At 39.1% G+C, this 19,264-nt stretch overlaps 1 protein-coding gene across 4 annotated transcripts in view; it reads right to left on the bottom strand.

The window, feature by feature from the left end:
- ATE1 (arginyltransferase 1) overlaps window positions 782-19,264 on the bottom strand; it is a 164,964-nt gene continuing 146,481 nt past the window's right edge. For all 4 annotated transcript variants that reach the window (XM_018041397.1, XM_018041396.1, XM_018041402.1 and 1 more), the window contains exon 12: window positions 782-4,882. In XM_018041397.1, coding sequence (XP_017896886.1) covers window positions 4,704-4,882 — 179 coding nt within the window. In that variant the 3' untranslated portion in view covers window positions 782-4,703. The remainder of the gene's footprint in view (window positions 4,883-19,264) is intronic.

The following is a 19,264-nucleotide window of genomic DNA, read 5'->3' as shown; positions in this document are numbered from 1 at the left end:
GGTTCGATCCCTGGGTTGGGAAGATCTCCTGGAGAAGGGCATGGCAACCCACTCCAGTATCTTGTCTGGAGAATCCCCCTGGACAGAGAAGCCTGGCGGGCTACACACGGGGTCACAAAGAGTTGGACACGACTGAGCGACGACTAAGCACAACACAGGAATGAAAAATGCAATTTTATCTCCCTTAGAATTAAATCTTAACCAATGTACTTTTAAAAAGTAAAATACTTAGCTAAATTAAAATAGTATGATTTCCACTCTTTCTAGGTACCCATTTTAAAGATCTCTGCTCTACAAAGAATCAATGAATTAGAACCTTAACTGGCTTTAAATAACTTTAAGCTTTTAAATAAGACACTTTATAACTGGAAATTTTTAGAGGCATGCAGACTGTAAGAATAATAGTGTAGATCTTTCAGAAAATATTGAGTTGAGGGACAATCAGAGGAGGGGGACTAAGCTTTAAAAGCTACACATTTTCTGAACCTGCCAGTAAGGAGAAAATTCCTATCCTCCAGTGGAAGGTCAAGGCAGTCAGGCAATGAGGAGTAAGAACCATGTTGCCAAGTGTTACAACGAACTGAGAAAAGTAATTAATGTCATTCAAGTACAACTCCCATCATCCATGAGGAGCTGAAGTGTTAAACTTCCTTTCTCAAAGCAGTACAGACACAGTGGAATATTATGCAGCCATTTAAATGATTATTCTTCCTATTTTCATTTTCACAGTAAATCAGGATGTTCAAAAATATAGATGAAAAAATTATGAAACAATATACATGCCATAATTCCACTTTTATTTCAAAATAAAACAAAATACATACATACATATAGGTAGAAAAAAGTAGGAAAGGACATACACCAAAATGTGAATGACAGAACTAACAGTGATAGGATTATGAGTGATTTTTATTTTCTTTGGTATATTTTTCTATATTGTCTACATGTTTTCTGGTGAACACTGTCCATTTCAAATAAGAAAACAATAAAGCTATTTTCATTCCAGAGAAAATATTAGTGGGCATTTAATAGTTAAATTGCCTGGGAAACAGGATTCATTTTATCATAAACCTACCAGGATCCCCTTTACTGTAAAAAGACTTAAAATGTATTCTATAAATATACTGGGGACTCTTATGAACAATGAAAGCACACCTCGCTTTATGACATATTTGTGAAAATTCCTCTGAAAACTGAAGTTTTTAAGAGAAATTAATACTTGAATTGGCTACTTAAATCTTACTTCAAATTCTTCTGGATAAAAGAACGTCTACTCCCTAATTTATCTTGTGAAAATCCAGACTTTTTGCTTAAAGCAAGATTCACTCTACTTTCATTTATTCCTGAGAGAGAAATCCATCATGCTTTGATTTAGGAAACCAAGTGGTCTGGAATTCTAATTACTGAAAATTAAACACTATCATTCATATACAGTCAATGTCTTACCTCTGTTTTCGACATATTCACTATAGGTAAAATGTACCTAAGAATCTGAATGATGAAAACACAGGCCTTTTAAGTAATGACCAGCAAGAGCCATTGCAGATAGAAAGTTTTATTCAAGCTTTATCAAATGGACTGTTCAAAAAGCATATGCAAGTGCAAAAAATGTCACATGCAATCAAACTTGTTTTGCCTTTTATAGTCACTGGTTCTCTTTTGGAAAATAACATACATTTGAGTGACTTCTAATTCAAACATTTCCCAATTGTTTCTATTTATTTCCTTCTTTAAAGTAAGCAACAATAGATACATTTTAAGTAACTGATCATCTTTCTCATCTTTATCCTACTAAAAAAAAAAACCCTATAAAATCAAACCATAGACTGTCCAGAAATCTGAAAAGGTTCATTTACATAATAAATTCCCATACATAAGAAGTCATATACAAATGATATTTGAAAAATGGATAAAAATTAGAATAAGCAGTTTGAAAGTAAACATAAACAGTAATAATTTCTTATCTAAATAATTTTAATCAAATGAATAATATATTCATCTGATAATACCCTCTATCTTTCACAATATAAAAGAAAAGTGCTCAGAATACATTAAAAAAAATAAGACGAAAGTCTCACAAAACTGAAATAATTTAAATAAAGATGGTATCACGGAGAATCTTTGCTACATTTTTGTTCCCAAGACAGGGAGGCGGGTGTTAAGTTTAATCTGAAACCAGAAACGGATTACAACATGAAGCTTGCAGCTGCAAAGCTTCCAGCCTCGGGAGGATATAAACTGTCTCGGAAATGTCCTCACATGTCCTTCTTTAGATACAAGCCATTAACATAAAATCTGATTCCTCAGCTAGACTGTCAACTGACCAAGTCAAGTCACTTTCCCTGACTGTACTTTCCTAGCCCACTATCAACATTCACTCAGTGAGGGCTCCAAGGAACAAATACTTGTCCTTTGAAGATAATTTTTTCATTAGGATTGATACGGTACCTACTCAAAAAACCAACACAAGAATAGAAGATAGCAACTGAGTAGTAGCATAGCCACTCTCTCTGGAGCTTCACTGGGGCCAACCTAGAAGGCCACCCCGGCAGCACCCCGTTCCTAGGGAGTGGGCTGAATTCTGCAGGAAGAAGCCTGAGTCATGGTAAAAAGGAAGATTCAAGCTCTCTCCTCATTTGGTACTCAAGTTGTGATCTTAATGAGTTCCATCCTACATGCTAATCACTATGATGAGTAGTTTAACACAGCTGATGACATCACCCTGGGCATTCCAATGCCTAGGGCACCAGGTGTGCACTTTACTAGGTACTTTAATACTGAAATTACTTAAAATACTTCTAAAGTCCTATTTCCAAGTTTCTTTCAACTCAATAAATTTCAGATCACTCTTACTTTCTTATGTATGCTTTTCTTCAAGTTTATTTGCTTAACTATCCTTTTCATAAATGAAAAAATTAAGCTAACTTCACTTTAGAGGGAAATTTTTTTTGAATGTTCTATAGATTCTGAAGGCAGTTCTAAATAAGAGCCTATCAAATGCTCTTGGGAGACTATTTTGAAGGACAAAATTCCTTCAAAAGTATGCAAAATCCATGTCCTCACTACTCTGTCCCCCGTTAGCTAAGCACCTGCCCTCGGTAGGTGTTACCCACACACACATTCTCTGCGTGAATGAACAAATACAATTTATTTGGATCTTGAACTTCTAGACATTTGATTTTAAAAATCATTCTCTTGGGATCCTTCTTTTTAGTGTAGCTAGCTGGAATTATTTTCTAATATTTTATATCTCAATTCAGTGCATTTAGGAGAGAAGTTTAAAATCAAGCCACTAAGTTTAATAAAATGGTTTTTTTAAAAAAAGATCAGTAGAAAATGGGAAAATGGACAAAACAGGAAATGAAAAGGACTCAGTGGCCAGGCAGGTGGCAGCAGATGGTGGCCAGCTGCAAAGATGCACAAGAGAGTAAGCGCCTCCGTCCATCCGTCACTGTCTCCAGCACGGCTCAACTATGAGGGGACGTGCCTGCTCCCTCCGCTCCCTCCCCTGCCTCCCGGCACAGTGCCTACCACCTTCAAGGTGGGGGACAGAGACTGGTGAATGAGAGAAGGACCAGAGAGACGAGACAGAGGGACACAGGGCCCACCTTTGCTGAGATTACTACGTGTGGCATCTCCTCTCTGGCTGCCAAATGAGCAGGAAATGGATGCTTCTGCCTCCTGCCCTGGAACAGAGTTCACAATGCATCCGATGTCACTAACTGCGACGTGTAGCACAGCTATAAAAGCAGTCAGAGAGAAACTAATTTTTAACCAATAACCAAAGACCAGTGTCCTGCGTTCTAAGAAAATAAAAACTGGTGTATATGTATCCTTCAAGAGGCTTAGGTCAAGGCAGGAGGCACTAATTTTCTAAAAAAAAAAACTCTTGTTAGATTTTGAGAAATAAAGCAGACTGCCCCAGTTTGGACAATATATAACTAGGGTAATCACATATTTTATTGTCCAAAATGGGGTATTTTGCAGAGTAAAAAGGCACACGAGAAATAATTATTCTAGGAGAAATAATCACGCCAAGACAGCAGACATGAATAAGACTGTCTTGGGTAAACAGACATTCGATGCTAACACACCCTTTTTTGTAAGTTTGTACTGGTTCCTTTTCTCAAGTTTTCTGTGAAACTACGTAATGTGACATTCAGCAGCAAAGTGACACTGAGCACTGAACAGCATCCCAGTTCTGATCCCTTGAGAAGACGTTTTCTAAGTGACCAAACACAAGTCCAACCTTCTTCCCCACACTTGAGGTTTTTCCAGCAGAAACTGATGTTTTAAGTGGATCTGAAGAAAAAGTCTGTTTTAATTTCTCTAACAGAACAAAAAAAAAGTACAACTGTGATTTAAATTACTTAAGGTTCACTGATACATTTTTACCTCCCAAAATATTAACAAGAGAAGTTAATCGTCTCTTGTTCATGAAGCAGACTTCTGAAACGAGAAAACCCAATTATGAGTCGATGTCATAACATAGTTTTAAAATCTTTATCATTAACCATGAGATTTTCACAAACACATATGCCACAAAATATTTTAGAAAAGCTACACAGCCATCAAAATTAGAAAGTCTAATCTGTGGAGGGTTAGAGTTTCCCCCAGGTGATGAACTCGCACCGTAGCACATGTCGGCAGGGCAGCGCAGGAGCACCCAGGGGCTCGGGGGGCAGGAGAGGCGAACAGGCTGATCAGTTTCGGAACAGCAGCATCCGCTCAGAGCACGCCTGCCCCACCAGCCTCGCGTACTGCAGCACGGCCGCCTCCTCGCTCGGGTCTCTCTGCTGCTTCTTGTAAACACCGTAAGGCATTATGGCTTTCTTGTAGAACACCTGCAGGCGGTCAGGTTCCTTGCTGCGACCTTCGTCCACTGCAAGAACAAAAACTACTGATTAAATACAGTCACCTACCAGACCACTTTTCACGTCCTAATTTAAGAATACTGAAGCATATATAAATCACGTATTAAGAAGTCCTCTCTGAGCGGCACGTTCAAACGAGGGTGTGCACTATTCAGATCAACATGCGTATGTTAATAAATAACAAATGCCTTGCTTTTGTTGTTGCTGTTGTTCAGTCATGGAGTCGTGTCCGACTCTTTGCAACCCCATGGACTGCAGCATTGCCAGGCTTCCTCATCCTCCACCATCTCCTGGAGTTTGCTCAAACTCATGTTCATTGAGTCTGTGATGCCATCCAAACATTAGGGAGAGAGAAGGAATTGTATGTAATTTAAAAAGTGGCCTTCAATGTCTTACTAGTTTATTACACATAATGAAGTTTGCAGCTTTCCAGCACCTTTCCTAATCTGATTTAAACTTATTTTGCTTCTCAAGCCAACATGTAACTTTGCAGTGCGGCCTTCTCAGCAGTTTGGGCTGACTTGAGCTGGTCAGGTTGGAGCCATGGGCACTCATCTTGTGGGCAAGCGGGCAGATGCTTACAGCTTTCACAGAGATGGCCACTATCAGTTCTCCTCTTCTTCCATAGAGAAGAACTCCTGGTTTTCAGCAGAGTGGACTGTGTCCCAGCCTCCCTTGCAGCTGGGTGTGGTTTTGTGACTAAGTTCTGGCCCATAAAACACAAGCAGACAGGTCTGGTAGGACAGCTGGTCCAGGCCTTCTTCATTCTGCCTCTTGGGAGTAAGAATGGCACGGTAGGAACTCTAACCTCTATCTTGAGCTTGAGGTTAAGAGCTTTCCCTCAGTCTGGCAAAAACAAAAGCTAGAAGGAACCTGGGTACCTGAGAATTTTGAGGAATAAAACAGCCATTCCAGCCCTGGACTGCCTCTGTCTAGAAGTTTACATTAAAACAGAACTAAACTATCTTATTTAAGACAAATTATTTTGAGTTTCTATTACTGGCAGTTGCTCTTAAGCCTAATACAGAAAACAGTGTTAAAGTTATCTTTAAAATATATGTGTTTTTTTTTTTTTAAATAAAATCACTGACTCAGCAACACCAGTTCTCAGAATCATTCCATGGCCGACTAAATATCAGAACCATCTAAAGAGTTTTTGTTGTTGTTGTTGTTTTTTAATGAATCCTATCCTCAGAGATCTTGATCTGAAAACTGACTGGAATGAACCTGCACATCAGTGTTTTCTTAAGCCTGAAAGGTACACTGAGAACCACTCTCCTAGAAAACACACACACACCAGGGTTTATGTATGTGTTTTGGTCAACTCAATATAAGGATATTTACAGCAATGCTCCATCACACTGAAAAACTGGAAGCAACACGGATGTCCACCAGTGGAGAACTGGGCAAACATGTCAGCGCACATCCACACGGCAAAATGCTATATGGCTACTAAAAAGACAGAAGAAGATAGCTAGCTATGTTAAAAAAAAAAAAAAAAAGATAAGTTCAATATAAACAACTCTTCTTTTTATGAAAAGCCTAGTATACGCATAGAAAAAAATTTGGACAAACATAGGTCAACCTGTTAACAGTCAAAGTGAAGTCGCTCAGTCATGTCTGACTCTTTGCAACCGCATGAATAGTAGCCCACGGAATTTTCTAGGCAAGAGTACTGGAGTGGGTTGCCATTTCCTTCTCCAGGGGATCTTCCTGACCCAGGGATCAAACCCGGGTCTCCTGCATCCCAGGCAGAGGCTTTTACCTCTGAGCCACCAGGGAAGCATAGAAAAAATCTGGACAAACATAGGTCAACCTATAATAGTACTTACCTCTAACTACTCCCTCTGCCTAGAACCACCCCAGTTTCTACTATCACCCTGCCTGAGTCCTGGGCCCCTTTTCTCTTCAGCCGAGGGGCGGCAGTGGTTTCCTGTCACTGCTATTCTCTGGATCAACTCTCTGTGCCTTGCTTGGCTCTCAGTAATACCACTGCCTGTTATCACCAGTCTCCTGAATTAAATGCTCAGTTCAGTCGCTCAGCTGTGTCCGACTCTTTGCGACTCCATGAACCGCAGCACGCCAGGCCTCCCTGTCCATCACCAACTCCCAGAGTCCTCCCAAACCCATGTCCATCGAGTCGGTGATGCCATTCAACCATCTTATCCTCTGTCGTCCCCTTCTCCTCCTGCCCTCAATCTTTCCCAACATCAGGGTCTTTTCAAATGAGTCAGCTCTTCGCATCAAGTGACCAAAGTATTGGAGTTTCGCTTCAACATCAGTGGCTGTGGTATACCTGGCTGGACACACTACGGTCAAAGTATGTGCTTTTTCTTACAAATATCCAACTGAAGCAGAAAACCCACATACTTTAAACCAACTAAATATTTAACATTTACTAGGTTGCCACATCCTTTAGCAGGGTAAATGATAAGCAAAGGAAAAGGTGGGAACTTGGTTCCTGCTGTCAATTTCAGAGAGTTTAAAGTACATGGACTGCAATACAGGAATCTCCATCACGCAGCAATAGATGCTACTTGCAAGGAAAGATCAGATTCAAACATGCTTAATGCTCTCAGTTGTGACTTTTTGTGGCCCCATGGACTGAAGCCTGCCAGGCTCAAGTGGGTTGCCATTCCCTCCTCCTGGGGATCTTCCCGACCCCAGGGACTGAACCTAAGCCTCTTGACTCTCAGGCGCTGGCAGGCAGGCTCTTTACCCCCAGTGCCACCGGGGAAGCCCCCAAGCATGCTCAGAAACTAATGCAGATGGAAGACTAGCAGAGGTAAGCAAGAACAACAAAGGCGAGAAGAACACCGACAAAACTGCACAGAATCTTCTAAATCTAAAACCTTGAATTTTTAAATGGAATTTTAAAGCATGTTTATATTTAACTATGTAGAATGATGTTTAACAGTTTAAACCCTTATCCTAAAATATCTTAAGACAGACATCTTTTAAGATTCAAATGAGTGGAACACACTAACAAATAAGAACTTAAAAGTTTGACATGCCATTATCTTATTTTATATAAAATGAAATGCTATGCTCTAATTTTTATCCTTTTCCAGTCTGACATATAAACATGAAAACAGAAGATTAGGAAAAACCCACCATTATGTATAATTTACATCAACTATTTTATTTTATTTTTTTTTTATTTTTCTTTTTTTACCTGCACTATAAGCACTTTATACATCAACTATTTTAAAGTGCATACTCCTAGAGAACAGGAAATTTTGTGTTGTTTTATTTGTCAAAAATATATTTCATTTCTATTTAGTAAGATTACAGGAAAAGCTTTAAAATTATATGTGTATAAAATTTGGGGGAAAACACTATGATATACAAGTTTTAACCACTGAATTCCAAACAGTTCTGATGCTGCTGAATCTATTTTTAACATATATCTTATTTAACTTCATTGCTGGTGTTCAGTCACTCAGTTGTATCTGACTCTTTGCAACCCCATGGACAACAAGCATGCTAGGCTTCTCTGTCCTTCACCATCTCCTGGAGCTTGCTCAAACTTATGTCCATTGAGTCGGTGATGCCATCCAACCATCTCGTCCTCTGTGGTCTCCTCCTCTCGCCTTCAATCTTTCCCAGCATCAGGGTCTTTTCCAGTGAGTCAGCTCTTTGCATCAGTTGGCCAAAGTACTGGAGCTTCAGCTTCATGATGCCCATCCAATGAATATTCAGGGTTGATTTGTCTTTAGGACTGACTCATCTCCTTACAGTCCAAGGACCTCTCAAGAGGCTTCTCCAACACCAGAGTTCAAAAGCATCAATTCTTCAGTGCTCAGCCTTCTTACAGTCCAGCTCTCACACCCATACGTGACTACTGGAAAACCCATAGCTTTGATGAGACACACCTTTGTCAGCAAAGTAATATCTCTGCTTTGTAATATGCTGTCTAAGTTGGTCATAGCTTTTTTCCCAAGGAGCAAGCGTCTTTTAATTTCATGGCTATAGTCACCATCTGCAGTGATTTTGGATCCCAAGAAAATTAAGTCTGTCACTGTTTCCATTGCTTCCCCATCTATATGAAATGAAGTGATGGGACTGGATACCATGATCTTAGTTTTCTGAATGCTGAGTTTTAAGCTAGCTTTTCACTCTCCTCTTTCACCTCCATCGGGACTTCTAAATTAATTTATAGCATTTTGGAGAGCCCTACAGCATAGAAATCAAATTCAATAGTTCTTTTTATTCCAAATACTTTCAAGGCCTTTGTTCTGGATTAAAGCAGTCAAATGCTCAAGATACTTAAAAAGTAGGTATCAACTAGATGTTGGCTTTTTAACATCCTATATAATTACCACAAAAAGTGGTAATCATGAATTTTGAAATCCTAATTCCCTTCAATGTTAATATATCCAAGTCATTGGAGATGCAAATATATTTGACCTCAGTGTTCAAATACTTCGGAAGTTCATGGCATTGTGGTTACTGTTATTGTTGCTTAATATTCCAAATGCTATATTCCTGGTTCTCTATCAATGATTCACCAGAAATAATGAGACTTAATTGAAACTTTTTATAAATTTATTGAAATACAAATTCGTTTTCTTAATTGTCCCAAATTCTTTAATTTTCTCATCACACTTTGTAAAAAAGGGCACTAAAACTTACACATAAAAAGTAGCACTAAAGTGTATCTTTCTCCATGTAAAAAACAACTTAGACTGCAACTCAAATCTAGAATGTAAACTTGGAATTCTATCTACCCAGTGGTGCCAAAATATCAACCTAAGACTGCCAGTAGTTTTGAAACAGAGATCAACAAGACACACAGTAAGAGAAACAAAGAAATGATACATTATGAACATTTTAAAGCCTGATACTTCAGTGACTTGAGCAAGCTCCAGGAGCTGGTGAAGGACAGGGAAGCCTGGTGTGCTGCAGTAGACAGGGTCGCAAAGAGTTGGACACGACTGAGTGACTGAACTGACTGATTTCAGTAACTTGAACTAATTTGACATTTTCTAGGAATTAGCTATCAATGAAATTACAGAATATTCAATATATGCACATTAATTTCTTATTTTGTTATCTTTTTAATTCATGAAAACAATGCTTTTTTAGGAACTCAAATAATACAGAAACAGAGAGAATGATGTCAGCTCTCATATACAATCCTTTCTCCTACCACTCTCCGCTTTACCTCAGTAAGTTATCAATGTGTAACAATTCCAAGAGCTGTATTTAAATACTTAAATATAGATGGCCCGGGGGTGGAGGGGTGGGGGGGGGCGGGTCACATTGTAGCCACATCTTGTATTAAGACCAGGAAATCAGATCAAATACCCTCTTAATGGGTACTCTTTTATCTCCAGAAACCACCGATGATTATTATACAAAACAGTCTTCTGGATTTAATGGTCTGCAGTTTTATAATCATTAGTTACATCTGCAACAAAGGCAGAAAATATACTGTGATTCTCAGTATATTGTGTATAACTGTATTAAAATCTAAATTTAATACCTAAATAAGAAAAATTCTACCAGATACTTAAAACACTGAATATTAGTTGGTCTATTTACTAAAGTTAAAAAAAAAATGCATCCGAAGTCCTTAGGAAACCCTCTTGTGAATCATATTTGTTGCCTGCCTGACAAACGTTATCAGTGTTTGTAGACGAAGGTCTATATAACTAAACCCACACAGTACAACAGGTCTCTTCTTAAGAGGACCTTGAAGATACAGAAAACAAAACCATCCTGAGATTAAAGGCCATTTGCCATATCTAGTCGCTCAGTCGCGTCCGACTCTTTGCGACCCCGTGGACTGCAGCCCACCAGGCTCCTCTGTCCGTGGGATTTTCCAGGCAATAGTACTGGAGTGGATTGCCATTTCCTTCTCCAAGGGATCTTCCCGACCCAGGGATCGAACCCAGGTCTCCCGCATCGTAGACAGACGCTTTACTGTCTGAGCCACCAGAGAAGTCCAAAAACTGCCATCTTGTTTTGAGATGTCTTAAAAAATGTGTGCCAACAAGAACTTCTTCCATCTTTTCTTTCTCTAATGCCTCACTATTTAATTCCATAAAATAAAAACCAAAAGCAATTTTGCAAATCCTTTTCTGAAATGAGTGTTTGATCGCGAGTGATACAAACATGCTGTCAACTCTGTGATGTTTTAATCTTCAAGGAAAACTCTGGTGGGCAACAACTGCTTGAATTCCTCCCAACTTTTTATTCACAGGAGATGAATTGTGCATCTCAGGTGCTTTCAAAGGAAAAGAATCTAGAGATCAAAGCTCTACTTTTACTTCTTATGGGAATATACCTCATTCATTATTCTTAAAGAGACTTTATAACTTCTAGGCTTTCCAGAAACTGATAAGACAAGTCTGTTTTCTGAACTTCAGTATTTATTGTTACAGCATTGCATGAACGTGACAACATAAACATAAAAACAAGTTACATACTTTACAGATTTTCATAAAGATAGCGGTCTAAATGGCAGACTAGGCAACATTAACAAAACTGAATACAGATGGGCAAAACTTTGACATGATGGAATTTGAAAATCTGAACAAATAAATACGTGACAGAATTCAATTGCGAAACCAAATTCAACTCTGTGAAGTTTGAAGTCAAATATGATTTAGAACTTTTTAAAGTGACAAGAGGTTTAAATTGCTATGGTTGAGTATGTAGGGAATGGCTGAGTACGGTTGAGTGTGTGGGAAGAGAAATTTGAGGAAGCTTTTTAATATGGGACAGCAAAGGGCCAGGCAAAGGAATGCACAGCAGTTAAGACAAATCAATTGAGCTCAGTCAGCAAAGTCTTCAAGCCCATTTGGTGGGAGGCTCAAAAATCGATTTGGGAATTCATCAGGGAGAATTACACATTTTCAAATTCTAAAAGGAACATTGTTGCCAGTCATTTCACTCGTAATTTTTTATAAAAATGAAAACTAAGAAAACAAATCTAAACTTAGTTTATTTGTAAAAGATTATGTAATGACAGTTTCAAATATGGGAGACCTGGGTTCAATCCCTGGGTTGGGAACCTCCCCTGGAGAAGGTCATGACAACCCACTCCAGTATTCTTGCCTGGAGAGTTCCATGGACAGAGGAGCCTGGCAGGCTACAGTCTACGGAGTTGCAAAGAGTCGGACTCGACTGAGCAACGAACACTTTCACTTTATGGAGACAGTTCTCATATCAGACAATTCACCCATTCAGGGTGTATGGATTGATGGTTTTCCCTAGTGGCTCACACGGTAAAGAATTTGCCTGCAGTGTGGGATACCTGGGTTCAATCCGTGGGTCAGGAAGATCCCTTGGAGAAGGGAATGGCTGCCCACTCCAGTATTCTTGCCTGGAGAATCCCATGGGCAGAGGAGTCTGCAGGGCTATAGTTCACAGGGTCGCAGAGTTGGACATGACTGAGTGACTAACACTTTCACGGAGACAACTTTCACACCATACAATTCACCCATTTAGAATGTATGCAATGGTTTTTAGTGTAGTCACAGAGAGGTGCAATCATCACAACAGTCAATTTTAGAGCATTTTTAGCATCCTACAAAGAAACCCCATACCTATTAGTGGTCACTCCTCATTTCCCCCAATTTCCTTAGCCCTAAGCAATACCAATCTGCTTTCTTTCTCTATGGAATCAGACAATATGTGACCTTTTGTGACTGGTTTCTTTCATTTAGCATGGTGTTTTCAAGGTTTGCCCACATTACAGCAGTATTAGCACATCATTCCTTTTCACTGTGAAATAATACAGTATTGTGGGGATATACAGCGGTCTCCCTCGACTGCGGTTTTGCTTTCCTCGGTTTCAGTTACCCACGGTCAAACCATAGTACAAAAATACTAAACGGAAAATTCCAGAAATAAATCATTCATTAATTTTCAGTTGGGCACTCTTTTAGGTTGTGTGTTGAGACCTCGCACCATCCACCCCACCCCTCCAGTCATCCATTTGTCAGGTGTATTCCACCAGACAGTCACTTAGTAGCTATCTTGGTGATCAGTAACCAGTCAATCCTAAAGGAAGTCAACTCTGAACATTCATTGGAAGGACTGAGGCTGAAGCTGAAGCGCCAATGCTTTGGCCACCTGATGACTCACTGACTCACTGGAACAGACCCTGATGCTGGGAAAGATTGAAGGCAGGAGAAGAGGACAGCAGAGGATAAGATGGTTGGATGGCATCACCGACTCAATGGATGTGAGTCTGAGCAAACTCTGGGAGACAATGAAGGACAGGGAAGCCTGGCATGCTGCAGTCCATGGGGTCACAAAGAGCTGGACACGACTGAGCAACTGAACTGAACTCTTACTTAACAATGGCTCCAACATGCAAGAGTAGTGATAGTGGCAATTTGGAGATTCTCCTACCATGGCTAGTTTATAAATTAAACATCACAGGCGTGTACACATAGGAAAAAACATGTACACAGGGCTCAGTATACCCATGGTTTCAGGCATCCACTGCAGGTTTAGAACACCCCCCTGAGGGTTAAGGGGGAATGACTATATCCATTTTTATTTATCTGTTCAGCAGCTGATGGACATATGGGGTTACGTACACTTTTAAACTAGCAATATTGTAAGTACTGTTGTATGGACATTTGTATAATAATTTTTGTGTGTTTTCATTTCTCTTGAATATATACCTAGAAGTGAAATTGCTGGATCATATAACAGTACTCAGTCTTCTGAAGAACTGCCAGATGTTTTCCAAAGTGGCTGAACCATTTTTCATCCCTACCTGCAGCGTATGGAAGTTCTAATTTCTTTACATCCTCATCAACACTTCTTTTTTTCAATTGCAGCCATTCTAGTGGGTATGAAGTGCCATCTTATTGTGATTTTCATTTGCACTGGGTTAAACAAAGCAAATGACATTTTCTTTTCATGTGTTTATTGGTCTTTCATATATTCTCTTTGTATTCAAATTATTTGCTTCTAAACTGGGGTTTTTTATTTAGCTCTTAGAGTTTATATTGTGGATATTAGATCTCTGTCAGATAATATGATTTCCAAATGTATCTTCCCATTCTACAAACTGCCTTTTTACTTTGTTGATGATGTCTTTGGAAGTATAAAAGTTTTTAATTTTGATGAAATCTAGTTTTTCTTTGGTTGCTTGTGCTTTTGACGCCATATAAAAGAACCATCACTGAATCCATGGTCATGAAAATTTACTCCTATTTTTGTTCCCTAAGAGTTTTATGATTTTAGCTCTTACATTTAGGTCCATTTTGAGTTAATTTTTGTATATAGTGTGAAATGGAGAAGGCAATGGCAACCCACTCCAGTACTCTTGCCTGGAAAATCCCATGGACAGAGGAGCCTGGTAGGCTGCAGTCCGTGGGGTCGTGGAGTCGGACACGACTGAGCGACTTCACTTTCACTTTTCATTTTCATGCACTGGAGAAGGAAATGGCAACCCACTCCAGTGTTCTTGCCTGGAGAATCCCAAGGACAGCGGAGCCTGGTGGGCTGCCATCTATGGGGTCGCACAGAGTCGGACATGACTGAAGCGACTTAGCAGCAGTAGCAGCAGCAGCAGTGTGAAATAGGGAATCAATCCCATTCTTTTGCATGTGGATATCCCGTTGACCCAGGACCATCTGTTAAAAGATTATTATTTTTTGCCCACTGAACTGTTTTGGTATCATTTTTGAAAATCAATTATCATAAATATTAGTTTCTTTTCAGACTCACAATTCTAGTCCATTAATATATATGTCTATCGATATGCTAGAACCACACAGTCTTTAATTTTATTCTTTGTCAAGATTGCTTTGGCTATTTTGAGTTCCTTTAACTTTGGGGTGACTTTTAGGATTACAATAAATTTCTGCAAAAAAGCCAGCTGTTACTTTAACAGGGACTGCATTTATTCTGTAGACCAATTTGAGGGGTATTTCCATCTTAATATTAACTCTTCTAATCTATGAACATGGAGCTCCCATCCCCCCATTTAAGTAATTTTATCAACATTTTGTATTTTTCGGAATATAAATTTTTCTACTCCTGTTAAAAACCTATTCCTAACAATTCTATTCTTTTTGATGTTGTCATAAATAAATTGTCTACCTAATTTCATTTTGAGATTGCTCACTGCAAGTATACAGAAATGAAACTGAGTTTCTGTATGTTGATCTCTTATCCAGCAACTCTGTTGAACTCATTTATTGGTTCTGAGAGTTTTTTGTCATCTGCAAATAAAGATGGTTTTATGTTGTCTTCCTTTCCAAACTGGATGCCTGTTATTTCATTTTCTTGCCTAACTGTCTTGGGGAAAGTATCATTTTTTAAGAGGAAAAAACCTGCATAATCAAACTCACGATATTATCAGTTCAGTTCAGTTGCTCAGTTGTGTCCGACTCTTTGCGACCCCATGAATCTCAGCACACCAGGCCTCGCTGTCCATCACCACCTCCCGGAGTTCACTCAGACTCACGTCCATTGAGTCAGTGATGCCATCCACCCATCTCATCCTGTGTCGTCCCCTTCTCCTCCTGCCCCCAATCACTCCCAGCATCAAAGTCTTTTCCAATGAGTCAACTCTTTGCGTGAGGTGGCCAAAGTACTGGAGTTTCAGCTTTAGCATCATTCCTTCCAAAGAAATCCCAGGGCTGATCTCCTCGCAGTCCAAGGGACTCTCAAGAATCTTCTCCAACATCACAGTTCAAAAGCATCAATTCTTCGGCGCTCAGCTTTCTTCACAGTCCAACTCTCACATCCATACATGACCACTGGAAAAACCGTAGCCTTGACTAGACGGACCTTAGTTGGCAAAGTCATGTCTCTGCTTTTCAATATGCTATCTAGGTTGGTCATAACTTTTCTTCCAAGGAGTAAGCGTCTTTTAATTTCATGGCTGCAGTCACCATCTGCAGTGATTTTGGAGCCCAAAAGAATAAAATCTGACACTGTTTCCCCATCTATTTCCCATGAAGTGATGGGACCGGATGCCATGATCTTCATTTTCTGAATGCTGATCTTTAAGCCAAGTCTTTCACCCTCCTCTTTCACTTTCATCAATTATAGTGACTAGAAAAACCTCTTGACTCCCAGAAACAATATAAAACTTAATTCATCAAAATGATTCTAATGAGAATGAACTCCAGATTAGCTCTGATATTATAGCATCAAAGCCCTGTAGAAGGTCACCAGAGGAAAACAGGACAGTGCTGGATCCACAGTCAACAGTATACGAAAATCACACCAATTTTACCTCCTGCTCATTGTCACGAGGACTTTAGTTATATACTGGTTACTGGTTACCTAAGTAAAATGCTAATAAAAACCTCTTCTGATGCTGAATAAAGGTTGTATTCTTTCAAATTTCTATTTATGTATTTTGATCCTTAAATACATTCTTTAATACTTCCTTTTCCACCAATGTTTACCCTTATAAAGGCTAGACTTAAGAACTGACAAAATAATAAATGTCAATCGAAACATGTAAAATGTGCCATTACAGAATTTCTCAAAGACAAACGGGAAGTTGGTTTGTGCAGCTGCTGATGGGTATTGAGTCAGGGCCAAAGAGGCTGCGAGTTCAGGGCTGACAGGCCCAAGCCGTTTCTGGCTTGTGTGGTCAAGAGATTAGTTATATAAAAGGAATTATATAATATTATATAATAAACATATTGAGAAAAATGAGAGTTGGATTTCTCTGTCCAGAGCGGGGCTAGTACAGAAGAAGACTAGAACAAATTCTGCTGGGTTGGATTAGAATTGGATCAATAGGTGAAAACTCGTGGCATTTATACACTGTACCGACATACAGACATGGAAGCGGATAGAAGTGTGTGTGTACGCATGTGTATTTCCTGGATCCGTCTACTGAGAGGGCTTGGAAGCAACGAAACCCCAGTAGCAATGATCATACATATTGCCCACATCTTTATTTCCCTACTTGTACTCTCTACAAAAGGTAACTAGAATTCCTTGGAGAAGTGCCTGAATGCAGAGCTGGGTCAGAGAAAGTACAAGATGAGCCTGGAATACTTTGTGCCAGAAAGTAAATGCTCAAAAAATATTGGAGATATGTCAAAAGAATACAGGAGTCGCCTTGAAAAAGGCGCCTGCTGGCCAAGTCTGAGACAATCTGAGTGTTCAAAGTAAACAATGAGAGTAGTGGGTTATATAATGGTGGTGGTGGTTTAGTCGCTAAGTCGCATCTGACTCTTTGCGACCCCATGGACCGCCAGGCTCCTCTGTCCATGGGATTTTCCAGGCAAGAACACTGGAGTGGGTCGCCATTTCCTTCTCCAGCGGATCTTCCCAACCCAGGAATCAAACCCGGGTCTCCTGCATTGCAGGCATATTCTTTACCAACTGAGCTAAAAGGGTTATATAATACATTGACCAAAATGTTAGGATTCCTTGAGCCCACATTGATATAAACAAGCAAACAGGGAGAAGGGACAGCTCTTTCTTATAGCAGAATAGCAACTAAGAAAAGTAGAAGTGATGATTGAAGAGGAAATATCATATGGCAGCTATTTCAGATAAGAATCATCAATGAATGTAAAATTTGATAAAGTAAAATATTTGCATTGTCCCAAAGCATCTCCCTATAAATAGTTAATTATTTACTAAAATATACAAAATAACTTATCAAGTTTGCAGAGATGGCACCTACATACTTTACAAAGTGATACAGATTCAAGCTGTCGGCTGCCAGGTGAACCAACAGTATGTGAATCCTCAGCAGGTGTCCCTCCTCAGATGACACAATAGAAACACAGTATCACTCCTAGGGTATTCTTGCCAAAACCAGGGAGCCTGAATCCAGTTAAAAACATTTGATGAACACAAATTAAGGGATAGTCAGCAAAGTAACTGGGCTGAATTCGTCAAAAATGTCAAGGTAATAAAAAAACAAGAGTACACACTAAGGAACTGTTCCAGAGAAAAGGAGACTAACGAGACGACGATAAACACCGCATGTGATCTCAACCTGCACTCTGGGTCAGAAAGAAAAAGCAAAGCAGGTTTGTGAGTGTGTGTTTTGTGTTATAGAGGACATCATCGGAAAGACCGGTGACATCTGAATAGGGTCGGTAGATTGGATGGTAGGAACATATCAATGCTGTTTTCCCAGCTCCGATTGTTGTACTCTATGTACGGAAGTGTACGTGTTTTCAGGCAATACACACTGCAGTATTTAAGGATAATAGCTTAATAGACTATAACTTACCCTCAAATAATTCAGAAAAAAATACAGACTATAAGGAAGGAAATGATAAGAAAAATGTGGAAACACATTAACAACTGGGGAATCTGGGTGAAGCATATGCAGAAATTCTTCATATTAGTCTTACAATTTTTCCATAAATTTGCAATTATTTCAAATTAAAAAATTAACAAATACTAAGCTATATTATATTCTTTATCCTCCCATCATAATCCCTCATATCTGTGTCTTTTTGAAATCTAAGCACTAAATTTATACTTCTTTCATTGTTAAGTTTTGTTCTAATATATTCTCATCACTCCAGCTTACTGAGGCATTTTCATATTGTCTCTTTTCTGGCAAGTTAGAGATCCTTACCAGCCTCATAGTATCTGGAAATTTAGCTATCAAGAATAACAATCTTAAGTAGAGTTCGGAAACAGGGCAAAGCAAAAGTTAATACTATTTTTAATATGTCAATATATGAATAATAGCTAATAATTTTTTTTTTAGTTTTCAAATACACAGAATTAGTTCATTAAGGATCCATGCAGCTTACTTGGTCAGACAAATTAAGTTTTTTCTAAATCAATACCTTTAAATTCCACCATATTTGATAGCCCATGAAAGCTATTACCATGATGGTAATGACCTCACTGGTTACAAAGTCAAATTCTCAATTACTAGCTACAATAAAGTTAGCTATAATATTAATTTCAAGTGAATCTGGCATTGGGCTGATTTCGATTCCTTGCCAGGGAATTACGTTAGAGACTTCTTAAAGCAGCTTCAAGCAGCAAAAACTTTTAAGAATTTCCTGGGGCATAAAATCAAATATGAAATTACAATATTCACCACGAGGGCAAACACAAACTCACTTCTCTTTGCCGAAGGTCTCAATCCAGAAATCCGCCCTCACCCTCCTTCTTGATCTCAGCTCCATCTCTGAGTCGTCCCTCAGCCTCCATGGAGGTCTGGTTCCGAGACCCTCAGTAGACACGCAACCGCAAGGGTGCACGTGTTCCTTATATAAGACATTGCAGCACCTGCACATAAGCCACGCAACCCTCCCGTATACTTCAGATCATCTCTAGATTATTTATAAATCCCACTGAGTATAGATGCTATATAAATAGCTGCCGGAGAGTAGCAAATTCAAGTGTTACTTTTTGGAACTTTCTGGAACTTTTCTACTGATTCCTTTATACTAACTTTCACAAAA

The sequence above is a fragment of the Capra hircus genome, chromosome 26 (assembly GCF_001704415.2).
Source record: "Capra hircus breed San Clemente chromosome 26, ASM170441v1, whole genome shotgun sequence".
Lineage (NCBI taxonomy): Eukaryota > Metazoa > Chordata > Mammalia > Artiodactyla > Bovidae > Capra > Capra hircus.
The sequence above is the reverse complement of the archived record's forward strand: the minus strand, read 5'-3'. Positions and strand labels throughout refer to the sequence as shown.